At 47.7% G+C, this 23,290-nt stretch overlaps 2 protein-coding genes across 2 annotated transcripts; one reads left to right on the plus strand and one right to left on the minus strand.

Annotated features, from left to right (window-relative positions):
- The first annotated feature begins 8,832 nt into the window (after positions 1 to 8,832).
- LOC126531010 (facilitated trehalose transporter Tret1-like) lies at positions 8,833 to 11,795 on the plus strand. The gene has a single exon (XM_055070496.2). It carries the CDS (start codon positions 8,929 to 8,931, stop codon positions 10,108 to 10,110), a length of 1,182 nt encoding a protein of 393 aa, XP_054926471.2. The 5' UTR covers positions 8,833 to 8,928; the 3' UTR covers positions 10,111 to 11,795.
- Positions 11,437 to 16,062, minus strand: LOC126531013 (uncharacterized). The gene is made up of 4 exons (XM_050178373.3): positions 14,941 to 16,062; positions 13,455 to 13,555; positions 13,223 to 13,376; positions 11,437 to 11,795 (listed from the first exon to the last, which is right to left on the minus strand). The coding sequence occupies exons 1-4, from the start codon at positions 15,182 to 15,184 to the stop codon at positions 11,767 to 11,769; spliced, it is 528 nt and encodes a 175-aa protein (XP_050034330.1). The 5' UTR covers positions 15,185 to 16,062; the 3' UTR covers positions 11,437 to 11,766.
- Positions 16,063 to 23,290: the final 7,228 nt, after the last annotated feature.

Below are 23,290 nucleotides of genomic sequence, written 5' to 3' on the forward strand. Positions count from 1 at the left end.
TTAGACACCTTCATGTCAAACTACAAAGTCTCTCTCCTAAACGACATTACCACTCCCACCAGACTGGGGAACTCACGTGAGAAGGACACAAACCCTGATCTCACTTGGTCAATCAGCCGCTACAACATACAATGGGAGAATACCCAAGATACTCTGGGGAGCGATCACACTATTATTGAGATCCGGCTTCCCTCGCGTGCACAAAGGCCAAGTCGGACACCCCGCCACAAAACCATCTGTCTCCTTGATTGGAACAAGGCGCGCAACGACTCGAACTGGATGAGATTGATGAGAACACTGACCCCACAGAGTGGACAAACAATGTACTGCAGGTTGTGTCCCAACATGCTTCCCGCATTGCCGCCACAGAGGATCAACCCCAGGTCGACACTCACCTCTTAGCCCTCTGGGAACGACGCCGCAGACTGGTGAGCTGGTGGCGCCGTGCAAAGAATAATAGGACGCTCCACCAACGTATACACACCATAACTCAGGAGAGCCAGGAATACGCTGACCAACTGGCATCTCAACGGTGGTGGCAAACATGTGAAGACCTCAATGGCCAGCTTCACACACCTAGAGTATGGCAAATCTTTCGCACTCTCATGGGCCAAGCCAAACCTCGCTACGCCCTCCAACGATATCAAATGCAGACCGGGCGCTCCACAGGAGAAATTATTCAAGAACTGCGAGAGACATTTTACCCGGAGTTCAACCCACCACCACTTGCACCCTTTCCGCAATCACTAACCAAGCCAGAAGGGATTGACTCCGCATTTACACTCCAGGAGCTGCGGTCAGCACTCATGCAGCTCCGACGCAATGCAACTCCGGGTCCGGATCAGATAACATATACCATGCTCCGCAACTTGCCCGAAAACCACCAAAATCACCTTCTACACCTCATTAACCATGCATGGGAGACGGGGAACATTCCACAGTCATGGAAGGAAGCTTTAGTTATTTTCCTCCCCAAACCTGGCAAACCTCCCAACACGCTTAAAAACCTTCGACCGATATCCCTCACATCGTGCGCGGGAAAACTGATGGAAAAGATGGCCCTGACGAGACTAGAATGGCACCTTGAGAGCCAGGGCCATCTCCCAGACACACTCATCGGCTTCCGCAGGCACGTATGCGCCCAAGACGTGGCCCTGCAAATTACCACAGATGTCTACGATCACCCTAGCTCGGCACAACTCCGGACAACTGTAGGCGTGGATATCAAACGCGCCTTCGATAATGTCCTGCACCAAGCCATCATTGACAACCTAGCAGCCACCAAACCCAGAGAAGCATGGTTCGCTACGTCTGCGGCTTCCTCAGTGCTAGGCAAGTGCGCTTCTTGGGTCCGGACACCCAGCCATCCATGTGCTTCCCTATAAACCGAGGGACGCCCCAAGGTTCCATTCTGTGACCGACTCTCTTCAACTTGGCGATGAAGGACCTCCCTGCAAAGCTCAACCTCGTTACAGGTTTACGCCATGCAATATACGCTGATGACATCACACTTTGGTGTGCCACCGGAAACCCAGGCGAACAGGAAGCCACACTTCAAACCGGCTTAGACATCGTCGACACCTACATACACCAGCTAGGCCTCACATGCTCCCCGGAAAAATCAGAGTACGTCGTCGTACTGAATTCCTCTACGCGCAAAGCAGCTGCTGAACGCGCCCACATCTCCTTGACTATGACCGGCGAACCTATCCCGCGCAGAAAATCCGTCCGCATCCTCGGATTTCTGTGGCAAGAGAATGGACGTAGTGCGGAGTGGCTACGGCGCATTCTCCATCAGGCAAGTCAGGTCATACACATGATGACACGCGTAAGCAAGCGCCACACAGGCCTGCGTGAACACGAACTCCGTAAAATTGCTGAGGCAGCAATCTACTCCCGAATCCTCTATGGCCTGCCATACGTTGCACTTACACGCACCCAGACCAAACGACTCGAGGCCTCTTTGCGAAGATGTCACCGCATTGAAATGGGTGTTCCCAGGTACGCCCGTAGCATCGATGTTGAACGCGCAACCCTGCACAACACCTTGGATGTGAAGGTCCAAGCACACCGGGAGTCTCAGCATCTCCGTCTGAGCACCTCGTCCCAAGGACGCGCCATCCTCCGAATGTTGGGACACGACACTTCACCACTTCCACCTCTTTCCATCGACCCTCCACCATGGATAACTATCCCTCGAATCGAAGTCCAACCGATACCCCGGAATATGCACTCCGAACGCAACGCAGGCAGGCGACAGGCGCGGGCGACCCATCTAACTGACCCAGCGCATGATACCTACTATGTTGACGCCGCCTTCTCGCCGACCGAATCCAAGACGGCAGTCATCGGCCCTCAGGGTGACATCACTCGTTGGCATAGCGGAGTACCGTCTCAAACCGATGCCGAGATCCTTGCCATATCGGAAGCCATTACTATTCCCCCTCACTCCACGCCAACCATAACCGTTCGCTCAGACAGCCAGGAAGCCCTTCGTTCTTTCGCAAACAACCTACTTCCCTGTCATATTGGGGCATCCCTCGCGCTACACATGCAACAACATCCCTCACTACACGTCCTCTTGGAGTGGGTGCCGGGCCATCAGGGGATACAGGGAAATGAGCGTGCTCATTCCCTCGCTCGCGAGTCTAAAATACCGAGCGCTCCTATTCCATGGCCTGACACCTATTGTGCCAGAATGCAACGCGCTGAACACCGCAAGCAAAGCCGCGCTAGGCTCCGCGAACTGCGCTCGTCTGCATGTACCCTTCCGGCCCCCGATCCCTCCTTCACCCGCCACGACGGCTCCCTAATTCGTCAGGCTCAAACTCTAACATTGGCGAATGACGCCATGCAACACATTATTGAACAACGCCGCGGCCATCCGGCATGTCTGGTGTGCGGCGGCTATCCCGACGTTCGCCACACGTACTGGACCTGCCCCCGTGCACAGTCCTCGCCTTACTATCTCCCCACCTCTTCCCTGAGCCCATCTATTCCTTACTGTTGGGAGAGCTGGACCACTCCGCCTGAACCCCACCGAGCCGCCTTTTGGTCGCTCCTTGTGCAACACATAAGGCACGTCCAGGGCGCCACCACACCCCCCGCTCCGGGTGCTACTACATGATCACACGGCACCGAAGCGGCGGACGGCACGGACGAAGAGCCGTTTCAAATAAAGTTTTATTCATTCATTCTCCTGTGGGGCGCGAGGCGCAGGCGTGAGGTAAAGCGTGAGGCGAAGGAGGGTAGGAGGGGAGAGGGCGTTCTTCTCCGGCGGCTGCACTGTAAACTAATTTACACTCTAAAAAGTGAAAAAGGGTGTAAATGTGTCTATAACTCACACCCTTAGGGTGTTATCTATATAACGGACACCCTAAGCGTGTGAGTTAGACATATTTACACCCTTTTTTCACTTTTTAGGGTGTAAATTATATTACAGTGTGCTGCTTACGACCCTGCCGTGCGGGCGCCGTATCTTGAATGCGATCTGCGACGTGGCCAAAGTGCGCACCCGCGCGCGCCTCATCTTCAAAGCGATCTGCGATGTTTGCAGAGTGCGCGTAGTATTTCGTATGCGCTGTGCCTTTGGCGCTTCGTTGCGTTGAAGCGAGAGATACACAAAGGTCAATTCGATCGCTGCTGCTGCCGCGATTCCTCAATCCAGCATTTCACAGCGAGTTTCCGCGCTCATGGAACGAGACGTGTTAATGTTTACCTGTGGGCGCGTGAGACCGTGTTTGTTAATTTAGTTGGTTTGAATCCATAATGTCTAAGCGCGATGGAACGAGGACGTAGAAAGAAACAGACACACGGAGGCAGCGCATGATATAATGTGTAAGCGCGATTGAACAGGGACGTAAAAAGAAACAGACACACAGAGAGTGCGCTGTCTCTGTGTGTCTGTTTCGTTTACGTCCACGTTCAGTCGCGCTTGCACATGATATCACTGTTAATTTAGTTAGTAAGCGAATGTGTGCAAGTTTATACTACGATAAAACTATTATCTTTATTTCGCATAGCAATCTATTAATTTGCTATCGCAATCGGTGCTTCACCTTTCGAGCGAAACTGCCACTTTTTTTTAAGAGTAATGATTTCGGAGGCTCCAAGCACTTCGTTAAAAAGGCGTTCGACTGTATGAAAGAGGCTGTACGGATTGAAACAATGTAATAAATGACATGGCAAGTACTCCAAGCTGTCGCGCATTGCTCTCTCACGTCGCGGCGTTTCTATCTGCAAATGTTGCCACGCGATAGTAAGCAAGAATGCAGGCGATCTTGCGAAAACAAGCCGTTCATGGGCGAGCTCGTGCCTGCCACAGATACAACTAGGCAGCAATAGCGAAAAGAAAAGCCTCCTGTCATCACGTGAGATGAGAGGTATTACGTCTGCCACGTATATCTATCTATAGAGAGTCAGCAAATTCTAGGTCAACCGGCTGTTATCGGGGCACTTTCAGCGCCTTTAACACAAATAGGCCTATCGCGTACAACCTGATTGTTCCGTCTCGTTACCAATTGATATAGTGTAAAAGCAGACTGATAAAGATAAAGCTCCTTTCGAAAAAAGAAAGCTTGATAGCAGTGACAATACGGTCGAGAAGAAGAAAAGCATCACCACAAGAAAAGCACACAGCTTCATTGCGAGTTCTCCCTCTTCAGGAAAATGGTGTCACGTATCTGTTGCCTTGCCTCAACAGTATTGCCGGGAGTCATCCTATACTCATGTTTCGGTCGGGGTCGAATCCGCAGGCAAGGCATCGCAAAAGCCTTCGGGCAGTTCGTGAGAATACGGGAGTTGAATTTTGTTTTCTATTCGCATTTCACAGCGATTTCAGCATGAGGAACACATTGAAGATTTTTCGGTGCCGCTATCTTTTAAACATTCAAGAAAGAAAATCACCGCAATCTGTATGCGTATTTTTAGTTAAAACACGTTGGCGAGCTAGTTGGTTTGAATGCATGATAGAATGTGTAAGTGCGACTGAACGAGAACGTAGAAAGAAATACACATATATAGACAGCGCTGTCTTTGTGTGTCTGTTTCTTTCTACGGTCTCGTCCAGTCGTGCTTGCACATTCTATCACGTATCTTTAGGTGAGCGGGACTGGAGTCGGTATGCTACCTAATTTAAATGTATATACAACAGATACAGTGGCACGGCGACCACGGTATTCTGACTCCCGTTCTTCGGCTCAAAAACGCCAGTCTACCACAACATTAAGGCAACTAGGACAACAAATATCACTTTGCACACGTCGGGTAACCCTACGTGGTCAGATTTATCAGGCACCCTCCATTGCGGTGTCACCCCATGTAGCTTTCGTTAAACCATATCTATAACATAACCAGCCTGGCAGAAAACGTCAATATCTCAAATCTATCAGCTTTCGTAAACAAAATAAACACACTAAACCGTGCTGCTTTGAATTGTTACCTAAGCGACATGAGTTTTGTTCACAAACTGCTGGCGTTGTTTTAGATTGTTCCACTCAACTAGCAGCTGGGATATACAAATTGTACCTACGCGGTTTTGGAATTTTCATCAGAGCGACGAAACATTTTTTTTTTTTTCCAGTATGTGGACTAACTTTCATTTTATTTCGAAGAGGAAAATTTCGACCGAATCAACCCAACAATGTGACGCAGTGCTGGAGGCCGGTTGATTTCGACATTTCTCATTTAATCGGGGAGTGAAATCGGCGTCGTGCCCGAGCTTTGCTGCAAGACAACGATCAGGCTCATCGTGACAGACGCTCTCTCGCACGTACGACCGCAGCTAACTATTCCCCCTACAAGCGTTCACCTTCTGATGTATGTCCAAAGCACGTACAGTTTTGAACGCGGGAGCACGGGCTCACTAGGTCTTATTTCATAGCGGCGGTGATTGACCGAAGTTGGAAGCATCAAGCTCGGCTGAGTCATGAAACCGAATGTGCACCTCTTTTGTTTATTGGAATGACATCCAGGTTCAGTTGAAGCGCAAGCAACTCACAGTGTAGATATACAGCGAACACTGCAAGAATCGCAATGTCACCTGGTCACTGCAGGTTACCCACACAGTAAAGCTTTTCGAGTCCTTAAGCATTTGTGTCATTGCTAATACTATTACTTTACAGGTGTAGCATCGAATCGTTCACTGGGGTAAATTAAGTCTTCCTTTTTGGCGGCTTCTTGTGGCAAGTAAACACTACATGAAAATTACAGTAAATAAACTTTCACATCTATCCCTGTCGAACTCCCGTGTCAGATATTTCGGTGTACATCAAATGGTCCCCGCACACAGTTTTCAACAACCACTGCGCTTGTCGCAGGTGTGGCTTGAGCTCGCTGTCATGTACAGTAACTTTCTTTACAGCCTCAAGGGTTAAAAAAATGTTAGCAAGGGACACACTAGAAACCCTTATTGGCAGCAAAAATGTTTACTATGTACCGACGTTCTTAATGGTGCGATGTCGAGCCGATCCGAAGCAGCTCGTGCTCGCCACTTCCGATAATAGCACGTAGTCTCTTCCAGCGCATCCTGTCCAGCGCTCGTTCCTCGCTCGTGCCAAACTCGACGCCTTTCTCACTGCCGCCGTGCACACACGTGCACGTAACGACTTCGCAGACAGACAACCGAACTGCGATGCGGCCAAGGCGGCCGCCGCTCGGCGCCGTCTCTCCCTATGCGTGGCTGCCGCCTACCTCGCCATGATGTCAGTGGGTCTCATGTGTGCCTATTCATCGCCAGCGCTGCCAGAGATCCGACAGCGGTTCGGCCTCACTGAGGACGAGGCTACGTGGTTCGGGTCCCTCGTGCTGCCCGGCGCAGTGCTGGGAGGTCTCATCGGAGGTAACCAACCTGACAACTCGGCATATTCAAAGTACATTCCTCGTTCAATAGGTACCCGTGCGTAATAATTAACCGCGAGACATCCGCCGCCAACTAACGCCAGTTTCTCTGGAAGCTGGTGAAACTTTATTGTGCTCGTATTTAGGGCATACATATTGCAACAAGACAGACGTTCACGGAAAGATTGCGACTTGTGATTATCAACTGTGGTCGAACAGGGATGTCTGCGCAGCCAACGTTTCTACAAGTCCCTGATGGCCTTGATAAGGCCTTGACGAAAACAAGTCCTTTTGTCGAAACATTGGCTCCAGAGACATCTTGCTCGACCGCTACTGAGGATGGCTATGGAGCAGACGTTTGACACAAGTTCGCAAGTAAGAATCAGGGTAGGATCCTGGCATTATTCACTAAGTAGTTTTACAAGATGTTGATCAGTAGCTGTCATAAGTCCATCTTGCAATGTGTGTCGATATGTTACTCTTGGATTACTCGTTTTGCGCAGCGGTATGGAGATGGTACAGAAGCGCTTCATATAGAAGATCACGAACGCAAAACAAATTAAGACTATCGGACTATAGATAAAGATGTTCTTCGGTATTACACTCAACTTTAAAAAACATTTAGGCTTTCTAAAAGCATCGTTTAAACAACGAGTAACGTTTTACAATGCTGAAAGCAAGAATTTAACGGGAAAAGGAAGTAAAGCAGCGGCTATTAAACACAATAGTCTTCGCCAAATCAAAATTAATGTCATGCATGTGCAGACGGCTTGTGCGGGAAAAAAAAACATCACACTGAAATAAAAGCTGTTTATTTTGATTTCTGTCTCATTCCCATCCCGTCTTGAGTTAGGCTTTAGCCTATCTTCATAATCGTAGCCCGTTTAAACGCTACTTAGATGGGGCGGATGATTACGACATCGTCGCGCAACGCACAAGCGTCTTTCACAATCAATAAAAGTGTGACCGCCTTTCAATAAAATCAAGTCCGCAATCTGAAACACCGCTGTGACTCGCCTCGCGTTCTCATTCACAGCGAAATCTCAACTGTGAACAATTGCAAGTTGTGCTATCCATTGCAATAGGATGGATAGGTGGACTAGTTCGTAATGCATTATTAGGAAACTTAGAGCGCAATAAAGACACCGGACGTAGAAAAGTAACACACAGCGCGTGTGGTGTGTCTTCCTTTTCTACGTCCAATGTCTTTCTTGAGCTCTAAGTGCTCGTGCTATCCACCCTGGAATGTATAGGGACTGAAATGGTGCTGTGATATGCCACGCTACCATTAGAAGTGAGACTCAAAGCCAGCTTCCCCACTGTTCGGTCGAGTGAGCATGAAAGGTTGTCTGGTCTGTCTATGAATTTTAACTGTCTAGCACGGTCATGGATGAAAGAGAGATACATTAAAAAGAACGCGAGGTAGCGTTTCACTCATCTTCGAAAACGTTCAATGTTAGACGCAACCGCCTAAATCCTCTATGTTAATTCTTAAATTTATTTTGCTTAACGGTTCCTGTACAGAAACAATTCACCCAAAATACAGCTTAAATATTTAGTTTCCTTATTTGTGTTCAGCTGCCTCGTGCTATTAGTGACTGCACAAGTGTTTGATCTCTTCATAAGACCCTAGGTGAAGAAATCGTCCGGTAGTTTACTCCGCATAGTATGACGGATTAGTTATAGGCAGTGCAGCAATAAATGAATAATGTGCCCCCAAGCGATGCGTTTTCTCAGACGCCAACGTTAAGGTTATGCAAATTATTCCCAATGTTTTACAAAACATTGCGCCCATTATATTTGGTATTTAACACGCCATCTTGTCATACTTGCATTCTTGGGGTTTAGAACATTTACATTTCCGTGCAGTGACCGATATGCTGATCATCTGTGCCCACTGAAATTTAACCTAATGTTTCATTGTGTTATAAAAAAAAGTTGAACATAGAGATAAGTTTATAATACAACAAATCCCAGGAACATTTATTTTGCTGGAACGTCCGTTTCGCCTTAGGTTTAGCACAAGAGCTATGTTTTCTCATGTCATAGAAAAAGAACTCTCGTTACTTTTCAGGTCAACTAGTAAACTTAATGGGGCGCCGGAAGACCATGGTCACAGTCGCCGTGTGGTTCGTGTCCGGCTGGATATGTATCATCCTGGCACCGTCGACGCCGTGGCTCTTTGTCGGCCGTTTTCTCACCGGCGGCGGCATGGGCACGGCGGCGCCGGCTACTTCGGTGTACCTGTCGGAAGTGTCCCCGGCACACCTGCGAGGCCTGCTGAACACGGGTTGCAACCTGCTCATGGCCGTGGGAATTCTGATGGGCTACGTGATGGGCAAGTGGCTCTATTACACGTGGCTCGCCGTAGCCTGCCTCGTGCCAGCTTTCGTATCGGGGGCGGCATTCGCCCTCTACGTTCAGGAATCTCCTCGATGGCTCGTATTAAAGGGTCGTCGCGGCCAGGCTTTAGAAACGCTGAAGTTCTACAGGGGCCCACTCATCGGCGAAGAGTTCAGCTCACTGGAGCGCAGCGTTGTCGACATACCGGGTCTCACGTTGGCCGAGATGCGAAAACCGAACATCTACAAACCCTTCTTGTACTCCCTCCTGCCCATGTTCATGCAGCAGGCTGGCGCCATCAACGTCGTGCTCTTTTACGCCAAAGACATCTTCGACGAGGCCGGGGCGTCCTTGGAGTCCGACAACTGCTCCATCATCCTGGGAGGCGTTACCGTGGTAACATTCTTCGTGGCCACCATCCTCGCCGACAGAGCTGGACGCAAGGCACTGTTGATAGCGTCGTCGGTGATCACCATGATCGGTCTTGGACTCCTTGGCCTGTACTTCCACCTGAAGGAGATGAACGGCGAAGAATTTTCCAAGCAGTACGGCTGGTTTCCGCTTCTCGCCATCGGCCTGTACGCCGTGGGACATTCATTAGGGCTGGGCCCATTGCCGTTCGTGCTTCTTGGGGAAATGATCCCGCTCAAAGCTAAAGGTGTGGCTTCCAGCATATGCACGGCATTTCTGTTCGCGACCGGATTTCTGGTGGTCAAGGAGCACTTCGACATTCAGTACCTTCTAGGAGCAGCCGGCGCGTACTGGCTCTACGGTGCACTGGTCATGGTTGCGTTCGTGCCCTTTGTCCTGTTTGTGCCAGAGACAAAGGGCAAGAGTCTCGAGGAGATAGAAAAGCTTTTCAGTGGCAGCGGCTCGGAGCCGGCAGTTTTCTTGAAAGAAGCGGATGATGTGCAACTGAGCAGACTCTAGCATTATACTATATATAGCTCGCTTTTGACAATCACACGATATATTAGGCCATCGCGTGTGGTAGGCAACTTCGTCCTGCCATTCCTACCACACGGCATCATGGTGCAAGTGCCACTGGCTAGGGCTAACCGCTGTAAATAAAACTGAATCGTTCTCATTCTCTAGCTTTCTCATGGTACTACCAAGAAAAGTGGCGTAAGCATGAGCGAGCATCAGCTTTTTATTGAGGCTCCAAGCATGCTACAAATATCGGTTTTTGATCTATTTCATTAAAAACTGAGCAGGGCAGCATCGAGATCCTGCCCGATCTGACCAGAGCTCCCTCTTTCCATACTTCCTTGCTCAACAGTACCCGCTTGTCGAGTCTACACATATGCTGGTGCTAAACACTGCCGATTGAGGGATTCCGTATAAACTAAATACAAATATTCGCGTACATAGTGATAGACGTTGATGGTGTACACTAGATGACAGGCAATAAAAATGTGTAGATACATCTTTACCTCTGTGAGGAACAAATCGACACAGACTGAGAATGTACAAAGTGAGAATATACCGCAACTGCAAAAACGTTGTTATTCAGAAAAATGAGACTGCAGAATGGCATGTCTGCACTAAAGCTAAAGTTGACCGTAAATACTGATTAGTGATGTAATCCGGCACTTTTCGTGTATTATTGGCAGGTGCTGTGCATCTCAAGCAATAAAGAGGCACGTCCAAGAGGAAGCACTCATCTGTGTAGGCAGTATATGGACACTTGGGCTGGACGTTGCGCCTTCTGCACCTACCAGCACATAACACAGCTTCAATGTGAGCTGGTGCGCAACGCCACGCTGTGCAACCATTCTGCATCAGTTGCCAGTCTAACGGATCATACTAGATGCATTTCTTTTTCAATGAAGTAGGAAAGCATCGAATTGTTTTGAATCTACGTAATTATTCGTAGATCAAACTAGAAGAATATTCGGACGTGTCTTCTCGTCCATTTCACTGGCCACTGGTCACAAGGTTAGTCAAGCGCTGCAAGTGTGGCATATACGGTCCAATTTGCGCAAGCCTGCAGTGGTCGATATACTTGCAATACCCATCTTTTTCGACGCTCATAAAATGACAGACGCGAGCGCGATCGTGTTCTAGTCTTGTCTATGAATGTATAACAGGCGTCATGAGCGTGTTATACGAGCTGCATACAACCTCTTTAAAAATTTAATTAAGATAGACGCGTCAGCGTGCGCAGACAGGCAGCCTCTGACGAACAACCTACTTAAAAGAATGGTCAAGGACGACAACTGCAAAGCTTAAATGAAGTTTGCTATACCTTTCATGTCAGCTATGTGAAAAGCGTATCGGGCTGTATTCCCCCTCGGGACAACATGACAAACTTTTGTCGCTTTACCCAGTCGTACTAAGTAAGTGCGTGTTCTAACGAAAATAGAGTTCACAAAAAAATTTAGGCGGCTGCACGTCGGAACATGCACAGAGAAGTTCCTCGTGACGACTCTCACAGTTCACCGTCAAAGCCGACGCGTGAATGCTTCAAGGTCCATCCGCCATTAGAGACTGCAGGCACGTGAGACTCCACCAAGAAAACTTGCCGAGGTTCACAGACATCGATGCAGCAGGCTTTGCCAATCCTGGGGTATAACATCGGGCTAGCTAGTCGTTTTTAAACTTGTATCCGCCACCTGCGTCGTGAAATCGATTCATATTCACCTATTGCCACTATACATTTATAACTTGCTTAAAGTTTGAAGTTACGCGACAGGCGAGCATTATCTTGTTGTGCAGGTAAACTTTTTTTCTTGGTAAAATGCCATGATTCACAGCGCAATAAAAGCAATTATGTTCTTGAACCCTTACAAATACGAAATCATGCAAAAACGCCCAGAATGTTTATCGTTATTGTTTAATCTGTACAAGAGCATGTTTGCTCTTTGTCGGTTAAATCAGCGTTACCCCCAGCCCTTACCGAAGCCCTAACCAGCAGAACCGACACAAAGGTTTCGTCTATGACGCTGCTCTTTTCAAACAAAACGTCGCCAATATTTTCTCCAAACGAACAAAACACGAGCCTAATTGTTCACAAGACATATGGCCAGATTTTACAGTGAATCTGTTAGCCTCTAGTTGGTCGGGATTTCTCGCGGCGCGTCCTCACGGAAAAAAAAAATATCTTCAGCGAGTAAAAAAATACTTTCAGCGATTGAAGTCAAAGTGCATACATTCTTTGGTATCACGCACACAACATACAGGACAGCATTCGTTTCAATAAAGAGCAAGCACAAACCAAGCATCCAAACCACATTATTGATGATAAGGCGTTCCTGATAACAATGCGGAGCCTTTCATATATAAATGAACAAGGCTAGCAACTGATTTCGTTGTTGTAGCACCAATATGGGTAGGCAACACATAGGACTTCCGAGATGCAGCGTGACTACGAGGAGCGACAAAGGGGAAAGAAGCGGCAATACCACCAGCCGCGGCGTGCTGCCAAAATTATACTTACTCTCATAGCTACCATTACTCTAAAGCAATAAAGCATTGCAGCCCCTCTCATCAGTTGTAGTGGTGCTTTTCGACAGCTTCGCTGGACATCCCATTTCGCAGGGCCGGGATGGCGAGTCATTTTTTTTTTTTAGTAGATCACTCGAAATCGTGGAATGAAGCAATCTTGAAGCCGCTTGACTCGTGCCATTTCATCAGCCATCCTAATCATATTTGCTCATGTTGTACATTCTTCGTCCCCATCTCTAACGCCACCGAGTGCTTTCGCTCTGTATGACCAACTAGCTCTTTTTAATGTACTGCTAACCATACTTCGTTCCCCGAAGAACTGTCTTTGTCGCATTCGGCGCCGGTATACTGTCCGCTCATTGACATCAAAGGCGCTTTACCCCTCCCCCCAACCTCAACCCTCGACAAACAGCCATCCACTCACCGCGGCGCTCTGTGGTGCGGCGCAGAGAGCGGCGTACACCTTAGCAGGTGTCACTTAGTAGGCTTAGCGCTTTGTAAGTAAAACGTTTAGACGCGCTGAAACTTGCGGAGATCTCCCAGGATTTGATTCCGAAAACGTGTGTAAGTGCGCGCAGCGATGGCGCCTACGTACAGAAAACCTGCGCTCCACCGCATGCCAGTGGATCGCAAGGGAAGTCTTTGGCGTGCTGACCCACGCGGGCGCCCGGAAAGGCGTACATGATCCAGCAGCGGCCCAGGCACTGGCTGCACTCGGTGCTCAGCACGCTGTTCGTGCAGTGAGGGCTCTGCGTCAGCGACGAAAAGCTCGTCAGTGCATGGCCGCAGCGAGAATGCCATTGCAGGACGCAATAATACAGGCTCACCTCTCGCATGCAGCTGGTGGGGTCGCAGTACTTCCAGGCGCCTTCTTCGAACGCCGCCAGCCGCTCCGCGAGCTGATGCAGCTTGCTGCACGCGGGGCCCCCTGTGTGAGAACGGCCTCGCGGTGACGTTCGTGAAATCTTTTTAATGCGAAGCATTCATTGCCTCCATCAGCCAATTTGCGCCTGTTGTCTGTCTGGCATCATCTGGACCTCTCCAACAAAGAAATATGTATGGTGGTCGGGTCGAAACCGACGTCCACCAGCGCAATAGCCAAAAACATGCATGGAACAAACGAATAAAAACCTTACCACTTTATTTCCCTTGTGACAGCTAGTGCTTTGTCACAGAGCAACAATTTGCTTATGAAAGCGAGAACGTGGCAATTTCTCCCACACTTCCCTCGTGGTAGCGCTTTGAGGCGCTGTGTGCCCAATCTATACATAGTCACAGAGCGCCCAGCTAGACAAGACAAAACACCAAAAAGGAAGCAGACACAGATGCCCGGTATAGAGGTTACTCCTTACGATCACCTGCTAAACATTTGTTACATTTCCTACGTCGACATCATTATAACTTCTTTGGGTTCGTTGTTGATACATCATGTATATGCTAACAGCGCAATAAAAAGGTCGACAATAGTGGAAACACACGAACACAAAGCCGTCTACGCGTACCTCAACCATCTCCTTTTGTTATTTCACGCTACTAGTACATCCACCGCATACTTAGAGACAGCAGCAAAACACACGTCGAAATAGTTTCTATTTTATGCTAAGTATTACCGAGTCTAATTGCGGACCTCATGCCCCAACCCTCAGATATGTTTTAATGAATAGGAACAAAATTAACCGTTTCGAGTGTGTTGCCGCTGGCAGAACACACCAGTAGGCACTTCAAAAACCTTTATGATTTGAATCTCCACTGGGCTCGCTGCGGTGCCTCGTTGGCTGTGACAGTTTGTTTCTGAACTCAAGGTCGTGGGTTCGATCCCAGGTGATGGAGGCCACATTCCCATGGAGGCGGAATGCAAGAAAAGCTCGCGAACCATACTTTTCTCAGCATGTTTTAGAGCATCGGGTGCTCAAAATTAATTCGAGGTCTTCCTCTACGTCGTCCCTATAGCCTGCTGTGCAGCTTTGGGACGCTAAGCCCCCCAATTTTATTCACCACTGGCGCCAATATCACAGCATCAGACTCCCCACGTATCCACATTCTGGCGGTGCCAGCGACCAAGCGATGATCTTGCTGCTCTTTCTCCCGGCACACCCCGCGAATGATAGCCAATGTTGCCACACATGGTCAAGAAGTGTCTTGACGTCGTTACTAAGCCTGAATACGTTCATTAGTGTTTGCGAGTCATAGATGAAAGCGCGGCGCGTATACACTTGTACACAAGGCGCGGTGCCTGAAAGGGGATCGCCAATTACATATCGCTTTCTTTGGCAACCTACAAAAATCAACATCTTGGTTTAGATATTGCCATACTGTGAACGCGCTGGCCGTTGAAAGCCTCCGGCTGCATGGATGCGGAGGCGGAGTCGCCAGGCTGCTGCTGCTGGTGCACCTCGACTGGGCTGCACACAATCTTGGTGTTGTTTTGGGTGCGGAGGTACTGGCACCGGTAGCGGACGACCCGGCGTCCTCGACCCTCGGCGGCCGCCTCTGACTGCCCAGGCAGCAGCAGCAGGAGGACTGCTACCGCCAGCTGCAGCAGAACGACACACCGCATTCTCGGCGTCTTCGTCTTCACAACTCCGCGAAGAGGCGGTCACGTGTTTCTCAAAGAGAGGACGCATGTTTACCAGCCATATTCAAGAACAAGCGAAAAAGAAAGGAAGGTGAATGTAGCAACAGTAAAAGACTACTGACACAACATTCTTGAATTTTAGTGTTTTGTCTCTGTTGTGGATGGAGTGCTATCGCTAGTATATATTTAAAGCTACGTAGATACCCACTGTGTTACGTTGGCACATCCATTCTGAGGGATTGGTCAAAAGTGGGTAGATACCCAGTGGCCCAAGTTGTTGACTAGGTCAGACAACAGCCTGTCCATTCTTGTCTTCTCTTGTCTATTCTTGTCTTGCCTTGCCTTGACTATTCGGGCACATACCGAGTGGCCCATGTCTGCTCGGCAAGAAAGCAACCTCCAAAAGCTTGGCTTGAATTTGACTCTTTGGGGCTACCGTACTGGGTTACAGCCAGAGGGACGTTTGTGAAGCCCACTGCATCTTTCTGCGTGGGACAAAACGAACTGCATGTTAGAATTCTTCGAAATTCTTATGATGTTTACAAAATTCACACATACATCTAGATAATTGATTATTCATACCTGTAACAGTACACACTTTAAGTCCCAATTACAAGATAGTTATTTCATTTCACCCTCATTTATTCAGAAAAAAATGCTAACAGTTCCTTCACCGCCCGATTCATGGCCGATCCCCCAAAGTGGGTTGTGCCATTTCACTAGGGAACAGGATAACAACCAGCACGTATACTCAGCGGTCCAAGCTAGTAGACAACTCGGGTCACTGGATGAAAGAGGTCACATGCATACTTCAAAGTTCCCAAGGAATGCTAATCGCATTCAAATGCTGACAAGTCTCAGAACATCTTAAATAATTTACAATGAGAGCTTTTCTATAATAAAATTTTCGGCTTCGTTCTCCAGGAGGTTCATGTTCTGTGACGGATGCAGAAGGTGATCACGTACTTGAGAACAGAACATGGCGACGTTTTTGGCACTTGCTCCAGCTCGCTCGGTCATCTGCTATGCTGCTACTCATTGCACGAGGCGATGTAGCAGCTTAACAGACGACAGATCAAGCCCGTTACACACCTTGAGTCATCACCCGAACCAAAAGCAAAATGTCATCGTACACCTTGAATCTCCCAACATGTGTGATGACCTTTTAGTATAATTTTCTTCTTTTTTCGCCCCTTTTTAGTATCAGATTCTAGAGCAATAGAAGTCAGCCTTTTCGGCATCCGGTATTGCCTTTCGTGATTTTTTTTTGCGCGCATCTTCGGCCAGTCCACAGCCGCGTTATATGGCACGCGGTTGATAATGCTTGTGCTTCCAGGGCAACTCTGGCGATTTTTGGATCAACACTAATCCTAATAAAATTTCGAGTATGCGTTCTATTTGGCACTCTGATTATCTGTGCCAAATAATATGGCTGCAAGTCATAACGTTCCTGAAAATGAATTTTAAAGCTTGGTTGCGTGTTCCCAACTTATTACTTTTTACTGGCCAAACTGTGTTTCTGACGTCATAGACTACACCGCTACTGTCGCTGAAATCGCCGCTGTCTACTTCGGTGCGTAGCCCTTTTCCTCCGAGGAGAGCCTGGCCCAAAACCACAAGCTACTTCTTACACCATGCCCAAAACAAACGCACGTCACTGCGCACGAACAGGGAAAGAGGGATCGAGGCACAATGACCTCGTCTCTGGCGTGCACGTGACAGTTTGGGCTGAGGTCAGATGAAAGGAATCTCACCTTCCAAAGTGCCTAAGCCAGTCCTGGCGGTGTCCAGTTGTTTTTCCTTAATCATCGCAGTTGGAGATGGCTCTGACAAGGTCGTCGACTCGTACATCATTGTCGCGTTCTCCGTGAATGGCTAGTTTCGCGGGTAGACGGCCGATCACAACACGAAACACGACTACACTGTTACACGGTTACACGATACAACGACCTCTAAACTGGTAGGTTATGTATTTAGATAATGCAAAGAAAAAAGAGCTTTACTTAACTGCAACCAAAATTATCGCAACTCTCTGTAAAAGAAACCACAGAAGCAAGCCTTCTTAATTAAATTATGGGGTTTTACGTGCCAGAGCCACGATCTGATTATGAGGCACGTCGTAGTTGGGGGCTGCGGTTTAATTTTGACCACCTGGATTTCTTTAACGTGCACCTAAATCTAAGTGCATGGATTTTCTGCATTTCGTCCCCATAGAAATGCGGCCGCCGCGGTCGGGATTTGATCAGGCGATCTCGTGCTTACCAGCGCAACATCAAGGCCAGTAAGCAACCATGGCGGTTTCACAATAAAGCTCTGTAGTTCTTTTCAATCAGAAAAAAAATGTATTTTTTTTCTTATGACCCCTGTCTTCTACAAATGCTGAAATCCATGCTTAAAAAGCGATGGCAATGACTCCAGCAAGGAAAAACTTGAAATATATTTAATACTTAGTATGCACAGTCTAGGCAGCTTCGCGCCATCGCCGTTACCCCATGGACAGCCGAAATAAGAACGACCAAAATTTAGGACGCCTTAACGCGCGCCGTTCGCTAATTTCGACTCCATCAGCACGACCTCATGCTAATTCAGCCACCGAGTCGAGCAGTAAGAGCGATGTTATTGCCCTGATGCGTCGCCGGTACCCCCTCAGAAGCAAACCTAGGGAAGCCTGGTCGATTCACAAGTCGCCGACCAAGCGGAATCCCTGCTAATCGGAACATAATTATCCGGTCCCTTGTTTAACGAGATTATACTGCAATTGTATAACTACATACTTTAAAACACTGCCTCCCGTGTTTGAAAGCTTGCCCACATACTCGTAAACGTTTTCAAGCACTTGTCAAGATTTTTTGTTTTAGAACGAAGCTGTTTATGGCTAGGATACGGTGCATTTTTCGTCTCCGTCAACAAATCTATGCAAGCAAAAACTATCATCATCAGCAATGGCTCGTACCACTGCCCGCGCGTTCGTCGTCGTCGTCGTCTTCCCAAGCTGGCTCCGTTGCCGCTCATCATGCCAACGCTCCCATACTGCTCCTCCCTCTGCGAAGGCGCTGACAGCACTGGCCCACTGCCAATCGCTGCGGTGATTTCGGCCTCAGATTCTTTGCCTCAGTATATCGCAGAGTGAGAACACGAATGTGTATGACGAATGTATAACCCGAACAAACGCGGAAGTATAAATATAAATGTGTGCGCGCACCTTTCATCACTGTGACTATCGACCAAGACAATAAATGTGTTCGTACATTTGTTCTAAATTCCATGTCACCTTTTTGTCGTGTGCTACACAGCTAGCTTCGCTCGTCACACCTTCACAGAGTGAAATGGCTCATGATTTTTTTTTTTGCAAAAGCAATAATACATATACACATATTTTACTCTGCGATAAAATTTATCATAATGTTCTCCCCATTTTCTCTACATTTAATCTCGATGGCACTTATAGTTCCCTCAAGGCAGCGGGTTGAATTCTGCCCCGTCCCATGAAGCACGATCTTAATCTTTAACCTCTCTGCCCTTTTCACCTCTTGTTTTCTTTCCTTCCTGTACCGTTCGTAATAACGCTCTGGAGGACTTGCGCGTGTAATGGACACGCTTTGAACTTCGCCCATACGTAGCTGAAAACGTGCTCCTTACTGTCCCCTACTATAAACAAGGCGACTCGTTTAGTTCACCGAGGACACCGAGGAAACCGACCACGAAACTAGCATAACCCACTAAAACAAGGAAAAGAACACGTTGGTTCAGTGTTTACCAGTAACGCACGCTTATAATTAAGCCAGAAACATTCTAGTTTCGCCACACATAAGACTTAACGTTGCCCCCCTTTCCGCCGAGCTTGAACTCGACGTCATGAAGTTTTTTTTTTTTTTAGGACTTTGGGAAATAGGACTCTGCGGATAATGACAGTATGATATTCTGGAACGCTTCAATATATAGGTAATCTGCAACAAAAGTAGTAATTAACCTACACAGATTAAACAATTATAGTACGTCACCGACAAGATGCTTTCATTTTAACGAAAGATAAGCAAAGTACCGCTCACATTGCACTGAAGAAACCAAGGAAACCAACTATGTGCCACGTATAACTCGTTGAAATTGCGAGAAAACAAGGGTTCAGTAATTATTTTCGAAGCACACTTATTTTCAAGCTTTCAGTACATGGCATCCATAACATAGACCCTATTTTCTCTTATAAAATTGCTGCCGTTTTGTGTCTTCCCACAGAAGCAAAGAAGCTTTGTAACTATTTCGTATAGCACCTTAAACAGCTAGGCCGAAAACGAGGGATTAACAGCTCTTATTTAGCATTTAATTACGCCCGCACACTCCCAAATTTCCCATTTAATATTTCCCACATTTCCTCAAAATATTAATTTCATGTGCGATCAAGATTTTTTTTTTTTTTTAGAAAGCCGTGAGAACAGTGACATAACGGATTTCAATGCTTCTATCCCCATAAACAGCTCCGCAGTAAAATTGAGCAGTGAATACAGCAGTGTTGTCTGTAAAGGAAACTTAAACTTCTGTTGTAGTCATGGAATAGCATACCGAACATCGTATGACATAATTTTATTCCTGTATTGTTTCTTTTTTCTTATTATTTTTTTTTTATCTGGCTAACGTTACCTGAGACACACGGGTATAAGCTATTGTAGCATACTCTTATGTAGTGACGTGACATGTAGTGGATATTACGCGCTTTCAAATATTTTAAAGGGGAATGCGAGGCTAGAAGATCAGCCTTTGAACTGATATGCCAATTTTAGCTAAGTTAGGCAGGATGCTTTGTCTGTTTGTCGTTAAGACCTATAGTAAATTTTATTCCCCTAGCACAAATAGAAAAAGTAGTTATACAAGACCCATTGAGCAAATGAGCATGTCGCCTTTGGTAAACTACCACAATAAGAATTATAAACTTGGATAAGGGTTTGCAGAACAAATATCGTTAGATGCCCTGGACAGGGGCAGCTGCTTGGAACTTTATGCCCTATTGTGTAGTAACCGCATCTCTTGAAAACGAAGTTTATTTTGTTACTGTGATTCACAAAGTTATTTTTTTTTCTAACATAAGCAATTTAGAAATTGGGCGCTCAAGCCTTCGTGCGGAAGCAGTGGTGGCTGCCGTTCAGCGTGACTTGACATCATGGCACTGCTCATTCGTGGGTCGTGCTGCTAAGCTAGAGTGTACTAGTACACTCTAGCTAAGCTACGCTTGTGGCATTGCCTATGATGAGTGGTACTACAGTGTTGCCTCTGTGGCGCGACCAGTCATTCCAAATACCCAGTGTCCAGCGCAACCTTCGAAAAGAACGAGGTGAGGCGGATTTCCAGCAATGTTCTCGTGAATCGTATACTTCGTCTGAACGTCGCCGATGTAGCTTCCGCGCGCACACTTGGTGCATTGACGGACGGAATATGCAGATAGAAGGGAGAATGACGCCGAGCAGCTAGCCTCGGCAAGCCAGCCTCCTATGATGCCGCTCCACGACATTTCCTCTAGAGCTAATGTGTGCAATGAGTCTCTGCAGCAGTAGGCCCTGCACGGTTAGTGGGCTTTTTGAAACACTGTACAGCACGTGGTAGGTTTTAGTGACGCCCTCATCGCGCGCTCTCTGTTCCACGCACTCGGCGGGTAAAAAGTATTGCTGTCGCATTACGTCACGAGAGCTTATTTCCCATGAACCTTTTTTTTACATATTTTTATGACTATGCTTTGAGATGATCACGTGATCTTTTCCCTCTTTTGTGTTTGATGCTCGCGTTTAGCGCAATTGACAGCAAATATGGTTGTCAGCTCAGCAGTGTCACTGCTGGAGCTGCGCATGCGCACTTATAGTACACACATAGGGTCATAGACCCAAGTACAGTTGATTTCGTGGACCGAACAGCACATAAGAAAATCGCAGCACATAGCGTTTTGTCCGACCATGGTCTCCTCGATGGTTAGACACCTCAAAAAGCATTACTGCGAGCTGGACCTCCTGCGGTCCTGTAGCAAGTCGTCGATGAGTGGAATTACGCACAGTCAAGCTTCAATTTGCGCACAATTCCAGCATGGAACACTTTTGTTTAAGAGGCAAGCGTTCAATTAGTAGAGTGCTAGAAAGAAAGGACTGCGATCTATCCCGAAGTATCAAAAATGCGCATGCGCCCCAAAAACAAAAGCGTGTGCGCACCGCACGCACGCATACATGCACAAATAAGAATTTGAATATACTTTATAAAGATTGCTTTTGCACATTTCATCTTTAGGCGAACTAAATCCACCACTGCCAAGGTCGACCGTCATACTTAATTGGTTCTTACAAGACATCGTGATGAACAAAGAATAAGGAAATTTCGTGTATACTCTTTTCTAAATTATTAGCGTTTGTAATCCCTCTGCATTCCAAATGTATTAGCCTGGAATGAAGGCAGTTTCGTCATTGATATGTTCAATTTAAGAAAATGTCTTAGTTCGTGAGATCTGTGGGTTGAGAAAACCTTTGGTCTGATTGAGTGGGCCCAAGTGAGCTCTAAGCGAAAAATACAATTATTGAACGAGTCTGAGTGAGCTCCGTTTCTTTTGCCGCCCTATGGTCAAGCACCTAAAAGAAAGGCAGCGTGGCATGCTTTAACAATAGGACTGGCACTACAGACAATCACTGTTGAAAACTAAGCTCACGGGTAGAGCAAATGGTTTATTTGAAATTGTAGAAAACGGAAGCTAAGGATGGTAGCCTTTTCAGCTTGAGGTTCAGTGGGTAAAGCTGTTTGTGCTTAGGGTGAGGAAGAGCGGATAAATTTTTTATAGGCGAGGACTAGGGTGAGGGAGCGCGGTCAAAATTTTCAACGTGAAGGTGGGGGTACTTGCATTGTGAGGATGCGGAAGGAAAACAAAAAAAAATGAGAGAATTTGCCCACCTTAGATGACGGCTCCCTACTTCCTGGAGTGCACCGTATCGGCGTGACACTCGCGCTCGTGTTCCAACTCGCGGCAGGTTAAGAGCAGTGTTGAACGTTGGGTGCCCCTGTTGCAGTGATGACATGTTTAAGATGATGCACCGTATCGGCGTGACACCCGCACTCATCTTCCAGCTCGCGCCAGGTCCACACCAGTGTTGAACGTGGGTGCCCTCGTTACAAGATGGCATGTTTGATTAAGTTGATGCACCCGGCGTGACACCTGCGTTCATGTTCCAGCTCGCGGCAGGTCCTGAGCTGTGTTGAACTTTGGGTGCCCGTGTTGCAATGACGGCATGTTTGATTAAGTTCACGCACCGCATTGGCGTGACACCCGTGCTCATCTTCCAGCTCGCGGGCAGGTCTAAAGCAGTGTTCAACGTTGCGTGTCCGTGTTGCAATGATGGCATGTTTGGTTAAGTTATGCACCGTATCAGCGTGACACCCGCGCTCATCTTCCAGCTTGCGACAGGTCCTGAGCTGTGTTGAACTTTGGGTGCCTGTGTTGCAGTGATGTGATGACATGCTTAAGTTGACGCATTGTATCGGCGTGACAATCGCACTAGTCTTCCAGCTCGCGTCTGGTACAGACCAGTGTTGAACGTTGGGCGCCAGTGTTGTAGTGATGGCATGTTTAAGTTGACGCACCGTGCCGGCGTGACACCCGCTCTCATCTTCCAGCTCCCGGCAGGTACAGAGAAGTGTTGAAAGTTGGGTGCCAGTGTAGTGATTACATGTTTAAGCTGATGCACCATATCGGCGTGACACCTGCGCTCGTCTTCCGGCTCGCGGTAGGTCCTGAACTGTGTTGAGCTTTCTGTACCAACGTTGCAGTGATGCCATGTTTAAGCTGATGCACCATATTGGCGTGACACCCGCACTAGTCTTCCAGCTTGCACCAGGTACAGAGCAGTGTTGAACGTTGGGCACCCGTGTTGCAGTGATTGATGAGATGTTTGATTGAGCTGATGCACCGTACGGCACGACACCCGCGCTCATCTTCCGGCTCACGACAGGTCCTGAGCTGTGTTGAACTTTGGGTGCCCGTGTTGCAGTGATGACATGCTTAAGTTGCACTGTATCGGCGTGACACCCGCACTAGTCTTCCAGCTCACGCCAGGTCCAGGGCAGTGTTGA

Source organism: Dermacentor andersoni, chromosome 5, assembly GCF_023375885.2.
Source record: "Dermacentor andersoni chromosome 5, qqDerAnde1_hic_scaffold, whole genome shotgun sequence".
NCBI classification, from domain to species: domain Eukaryota; kingdom Metazoa; phylum Arthropoda; class Arachnida; order Ixodida; family Ixodidae; genus Dermacentor; species Dermacentor andersoni.

Bases quoted from the DNA above. Each gene is read 5' to 3' on its own strand.
- LOC126531010 (XM_055070496.2), top strand. From the start codon at position 8,929: ATGGGGCGCCGGAAGACCATGGTCACAGTCGCCGTGTGGTTCGTGTCC.
- LOC126531013 (XM_050178373.3), bottom strand. From the start codon at position 15,184: ATGCGGTGTGTCGTTCTGCTGCAGCTGGCGGTAGCAGTCCTCCTGCTG. The intron at 13,377-13,454 runs GTGAGCCTGTAT...TCGCTGACGCAG, and splicing joins CCACCAGCTGCATGCGAGAG to AGCCCTCACTGCACGAACAG. The intron at 11,796-13,222 runs GTACGTAGGCGC...TTCACGACGCAG, and splicing joins CGGTGGAGCGCAGGTTTTCT to GTGGCGGATACAAGTTTAAA.